Below are 6,006 nucleotides of genomic sequence, written 5' to 3'. Positions count from 1 at the left end.
TTAAAATAATAATAATATTAAAATATAATATTTTAATATATATTTTTTTAAAACTCAAAATTCTCTATTACCAAATCAAACCTTCTTGTCTGGTCTGCAAGAGAGATTAGAGATATTCCTTCATTCTATTCTGTCCAAAAACTTCAAATAAAACAAAATGTTACTGATAAATTTAAAATTAAAAATTAAAAAAAAAAATTATTGAGAAGAGTAGCCGGGTTTGATCGAGTTCATAGCTTGATTTGTAAATTTGACATTTGTACTATTTTGAAGAAAAAAAAAAAAAAAAAAAAAGAAGACGTCTACAGTGAATTTACTCGCTTTCAAACTCGGACTTTCATGCCAGTTTCCTACCCGAAGACTTTTCTTGATGCGTTTTACGTGTTTCTGGCCCAGGCTTTGCCCAGTCTTCCTCTGAACCCGTCCCCTCCCCATCTCTCTCTCTCATATATTCCCTTTGTTTTGTGCAACTCTCCTCCATTCTTGCAGGATTGTCTCCTTCATTTGGTGGAATTTCTGAGGTACCCAGATTGAGATGGTGTTGCCCACTAATTATAATGATTCGTTTTTTGTTAAAATGATGGATTCCGTTTCTGGTTTTGATGGGTTTTTCTCTAATTTTCATTTTTATCTTGGCGTTTCTTGTTTTCTTTATCATACGCTCAATACCATTTCCATTTGCTCGCCTATTCCAATTCTCTCAGGTTGTTATATCAAATACCATGTTCCCTTTTCTGGTAATGCGTTTCCGGGTTTGTCCTTGAACTTTCATTTCTAAGATTTAGATTTTTTGTTATGTTTTACATGGGTCGCACGTTTTTGTGTTTGTTTTTTGTCTTTTGGTGATCCCTTGTTTTGTTGGTGAGGAAGGGATGAAAATAAAAAGAAAACTTTTTTTTTTTATTATTATTATTGTTTTATGGCTGATAGAGAATAAAAGTCATGTCGACTAAGTCAAATCGCCGCCTTAGGTTCATCTTAGACAAGGTTTTGGTTCCTATGTTCTTGAATGATGAATAACCTCATATTCAAGAATTTTCCAGCATTTTGTTTCCGATCTAGCAGAGTATACGAGTATGTTTGTTATTTAAGTGCATTTTTATTATTTGTTTACACAAACGATAGTACAATTTTTGGTTGATTTTTTTTCCCTTGTGCTCTGTTTATTTTCATGTCAGACTGTCCGACAGAATGTTTATTTTTAAAAAACAACTAATAGAACACTATGATAACTTTTTCTTGATTCCTTTGGTCATATCATGTATTGCTTTTGGAATTTTGGATATGCCGTATGAGTCAATTACTTCTAAGATCTACCGGCCTTAATGATTTTTATTCCCTCTTTTCACGGTGCTTATTTATGGTGATGAATAGACTTGATTTTATTTCTCCTGTTTATTTATTTATTTTCCCTATTTGAATCTTTGAGTTCTGGTGGCTTTGGGTTATTCTTTGAAGTTTTTTATTTTTTATTTTTAATCATCGGCTTGTTTTCATTCTCAAGTACCGCATATTTTGATACTAAATGCTCTTTGTATTTAGCTTGTTGGCTTTCAGTTGTTGCTCGTTGCAACCAGTGGCAAGCTCACATAGTTGTCCTTGTTCCTTTGCAGAATCATTGTTGATCACTGTACAGTTCGGTAGTATCGTGGTTTCATTTGCAAGATCGTTTACGCCAAAAAAAATTATCTTACTGAAGTCAGCATATTTATCACTGCAAAATGTTTGGTTTAAAGAAATCTCCCGTGAAGATTGCAAAACATAATTCAGTTGATCCTGGATATGCTGCTCATTCTAGTTCAAACCCTTTTGACCATCACAATGAGTTGGATAATAAGCAAAAACACAATTCCTCGAGGAGGACTTCTTCTGAGCCTTCTTTAATGACACCAAACTTTGGCACCAACCCTTTTGATGATGATGAGCGGCAAACAACCTCCTCTTCGTCATCTTCTTATGCACTTACATCAGCAGCGAGAAACAAGTACAAGAATGATTTCCGCGACTCAGGTGGATTAGACAATCAATCTGTGCAAGAGCTGGAGGACTATTCTGTTTACAAGGCTGAGGAGAATACGAAGGCTGTCAACAGCTGCCTGAAGATAGCTGAGGAAATAAGAGAGGATGCTACCAATACTTTGGTCAACTTGCACCACCAGGGTGAGCAAATTACCAGGACTCACATGGTCACTATTGACGTTGATCAGAATCTCAGTAGGGTATTGCTCTTATTCCTCAAATCAGAATATATACTTTAAGAAATTAGTTTATATAATAACACAAATCAAACTTAAAAGTTTTCTTTGCATAGTTTTCTTATTCTGCACAGTTTTCTTTGCCTTATCATTTCTGCTTCATCTGCACTAACTTGAACTTAATGGCTTTTATATGATATCTTAAAGTCCTCGTTTGTAAATTTCTAATATTTGTCTGTTTTATCTGTTGAAGATACATGGATGTCTTTGATATTGTATATATGTGCATATTCAATCTTTTTTCTTGGTATGTTGGTAGTCATTAATTTAGGATTTCGACTGCATGATTTATAAACTTGGTTAGGAATGTTCCTGAATTGGGAAAATAACTTTCATTTTTATGAATTTTGATCCTGCTTTCTATCTCCAAAGGAGTCATGTCTTTATATGATGACATACATAATACAATAAAATAAGAGTACTTCTATTCTAAGGCCTCTACACCACACACTACTTGCATGTTATAATTTGTGGAAAATAAATTTTAAAATTTGAATCTTACAAATGAAATCTTACCCTTTAAGTGATCTGGATGGTGTACTCTACACACCGACTTGAGAACAGAATAACTCATAAAATAGACCATGCGTTTTGGTTGCACCACTCTTATCCAATAAATATAATATATTACACTTCCCTGAGCTTTCTAATTGTTCTCAAATGTTTGGAAAACAAGATGAGTACCATCAATCCTAACCTGGTGCTTTGCCAACTCTATCACCAGAATTCTATAACCACCCTGTTATTATTACCACGACTAATCCACTGCTGCACTGTCTACCTGCATCACCCATCCCTCCTCAACTGCCAGCACCATCTCATTGTGCTCATTCATTTTGCCTTCCCCCATAGGCATTGTGTAGAATGGTCAAAAAATATTCTATGCATTAGAAATCAAGGTAATATATTACCAAGGAGCATACTACTTATAGCTTGATCGAGTTGTACTTCTTATGATAAGAGATGGAGTAGGTGATATTTTGAATTTCTAATATAGTTATCGAATATCACCTGCCAAGTTTATATTATAATATTATTATTATTCTTGTATGCGTGTCATGCTTCTAGGAGATGTATAATTTTATTCTTTGTCATTCTTTGTTTGAGCCATTACCTCTCTCTCTCTCTCTCTATCTGAGAGAGAGAGAGAGAGAGAGATCACTTGCTGGATTTGAGTTTCATAATTGACATTACATTTTTGTATCCTGTTTTTTTCTGTTGTACCCTTGTTTGACTAAGGCATATTATCAATGCTTCATTTTGTTGGAGTTTCTTGTCAGATTATTTTTCCATCTTCCTGGAATTGCTGAAGTAGAAGCAAAAAGTATTGTTAATTAACTAATAATTACCGTGAAATAAGGAGAAAATCAATTGTAAATGTCAAGATAGATGACTTGTAGGCTCAAATTTCTGTCGTATAATTTTTCTGGATTCTTGATGTAGGAAATATTACTTCCTTTGGCATTGCAATCCTCCGATGACAAATACAGCCCTCTCAATTTATTCTGTTGGCATTTAGGTTTTTTGGATTAAATGGATTGGAATAAATAAAATAAAAAAATTAATTGAGTTTTTTATTTTTTTGCTGATTTCAGGGTGAGAAGCTTCTTGGAAGTCTTGGAGGCATGTTCTCTAAGACATGGAAGCCAAAGAAGACACGCCCAATTAGAGGCCCTGTTATCAGAGGAGGTCAGTTTTCTTTCTGTTCTATACCTTTCATGACTCAAAGATTATATCGGTTTTGGAAAATGAGAAACGAAGATGAGCCATGACTGAACTATTCGCACTTCCCTTCTGTTTTTATTCTTTTGTTTTGTTTCTTCAGATGTGATTTACTTGGTTATGCAGATGATTCATCCCGGAGAAAGGGTAGCCACTTGGAGCAGAAGGAAAGGTTAGGATTGAATCCAGCCAAGGGACGGTCAAACACACCAAATTCACTTGCTGAACCCACAAGTGCACTTCAGAAAGTTGAGGTATGTGTATCTTTCCATTAATTAAGCACCAACGACTGGTTTTTTAACAAAGCATGAGTTGAAAAACAAAATAGAGCAAAGCATGAAACACACCGCTCCATTTTGTTAGAGGTACGCAAAGAAGCCAACCAAAGAGTAATACGAAATCAAAGCAGCTTTATCGTGTAGGTCCTGATGGGGTTTTGAGGGCTCATCAGTTTGTTGTAGTTTCGGTTCGTTCACCATAAAATAGGAAATCAACCTATCAAAGCAACATCTATGTATTCTTTTCATAAAGTCTGATATACTCGACAAGGTTTTCATTATTGGTATGTCAATCAGCAAACACAGTCACGTAAGCAATTACTAATGGATGACGTAACTGTTTCAACATAGTTGTCTCAGGTAAACAAAGACAGAAGAATTGAATATTTGGTTGGTTATTTGTTCAGTTCCTAATTTAACTCAAACCATGACGTTATGAAACGTTTTGTTTTGCTCTGTTTCAATTTGATTCTCGGCCAACCTCAGTTTGGTTGTACATTCTCCCACAAACCCAACTAAAGCAAACCATGCTCACATTAATGCTTTGTTTGCTTGCTTTATGATTTTTTTCCCTTCCTGTAGAATCTTCTGGACCTGAACACATTATATTTATCTCTTAGTTCTTTTTCAACCTTCAAACTCTGGCAGTTCTTTTTTCAAGAGAAAGAAATAAAAGAAAGAGGGAGTCCTTTTTCTTTCGTTTGTGATTTTTGTTCTTGGATTGGGAAATTCTGCCCCCAAAATCTGTTGGCTTCTGTTTATTAAAGTTTCTCGTGGTATTAGTGTTGCTTTCCAGCGCAATTTGTATCTGTCACTCAATCTCATCATTTCTGCTACAGATGGAACATTCAAAGCAAGATGATGCACTGTCTGATCTGAGCAATATATTGGGTGATCTGAAGGAAATGGCTATTGACATGGGCTCTGAAATTGAGAGGTCAGTTGTGTTGTCAATTGCATGGAAGTCCCAGGACTTTATCGATTTAATGTTTTGCCATTTCTGTTACAACACGACCAACCCGCGCCCACTCCACCCCCCCCCTCCCCCCCCAAAAGGCCGCGCGGTGGTTTTCTTTTTCCTCTCCTTTAAACAAAGTGAGGGTGCCAAAGTATTGAAACTGTCAACTTATCTCTTGATCACCTCTGTCGTGTAAAAGATCTAACTACATTACTCATGATAATTGCAGCCAGAACAAGGCTCTGGATCCTTTCGATGAAGATGTCGATGTGTTGCGCAGACGGGTGGATGGTGCAAATCAACGTGCTCGTCGTTTACTGGGAAAGTAGAGTGCAGATTCATTACAGTTGCTGCTGATACTTCCAACACTCTCCTCTCCAATACCCAATCACTGCTGTCGATTTGTGGACATATGAATTAGACGACCTTTGGTGCATTTGGTGTTTTCATGTATTTTTGCCACAGTTGAGAGTATAGCTATGATAATGTACTATGATCTTATGGGGGTTGAAGTCTTGGTCTACATCTTTTGCAATTTAACTTCCTATGCTTTTTTGCCAAAAAAATAAAAGTGCATTTAGTTTTTACTTCTTTTGCAATTTAACTTATGCTTTTTTGCTATAAAAATTAAAATTAAAATAAAAAAAATAAAAATAAAAAGTGTTATGAAACTAAAAGAGAAATGATATTGCAAAAGAGAGAGGATATTGCAAGAGAAAGAGTTGTTATTCAAATGCAAAACTTGATCATATACAAGTGAATGATACTCATATATATAGGAGTACAAAGGAGT

General features: G+C 35.3%; 1 protein-coding gene across 2 annotated transcripts; it reads left to right on the top strand.

The window, feature by feature from the left end:
* The first annotated feature begins 323 nt into the window (after window positions 1–323).
* On the top strand, window positions 324–5,800 carry LOC122281037 (SNAP25 homologous protein SNAP33-like). Of its 2 annotated transcripts, none has more exons than XM_043092236.1 (6): window positions 324–521; window positions 1,614–2,219; window positions 3,851–3,944; window positions 4,104–4,231; window positions 5,095–5,192; window positions 5,443–5,800. In XM_043092236.1, exons 2-6 carry the CDS (start codon window positions 1,722–1,724, stop codon window positions 5,540–5,542), a joined length of 918 nt encoding a protein of 305 aa, XP_042948170.1. In that variant the 5' UTR covers window positions 324–521; window positions 1,614–1,721; the 3' UTR covers window positions 5,543–5,800. The 2 variants fall into 2 exon arrangements, with proteins under 2 accessions (XP_042948170.1, XP_042948171.1); XM_043092237.1 differs by lacking the exon at window positions 324–521 and adding an exon at window positions 921–1,074.
* Window positions 5,801–6,006: the final 206 nt, after the last annotated feature.

Source organism: Carya illinoinensis, chromosome 11 (assembly GCF_018687715.1).
Source record: "Carya illinoinensis cultivar Pawnee chromosome 11, C.illinoinensisPawnee_v1, whole genome shotgun sequence".
Classification (NCBI taxonomy): Eukaryota; Viridiplantae; Streptophyta; class Magnoliopsida; order Fagales; family Juglandaceae; genus Carya; species Carya illinoinensis.
The sequence above is the reverse complement of the archived record's forward strand: the minus strand, read 5'-3'. Positions and strand labels throughout refer to the sequence as shown.

What these genes read in the sequence shown, in the direction of transcription:
- LOC122281037 (XM_043092236.1), top strand. Translation starts at nt 1,722, where the DNA reads ATGTTTGGTTTAAAGAAATCTCCCGTGAAGATTGCAAAACATAATTCA. An exon ending in TTGATCAGAATCTCAGTAGG is followed by an intron (nt 2,220 to 3,850) that starts GTATTGCTCTTA and finishes TGCTGATTTCAG; the next exon opens with GGTGAGAAGCTTCTTGGAAG. An exon ending in GTGCACTTCAGAAAGTTGAG is followed by an intron (nt 4,232 to 5,094) that starts GTATGTGTATCT and finishes TTTCTGCTACAG; the next exon opens with ATGGAACATTCAAAGCAAGA.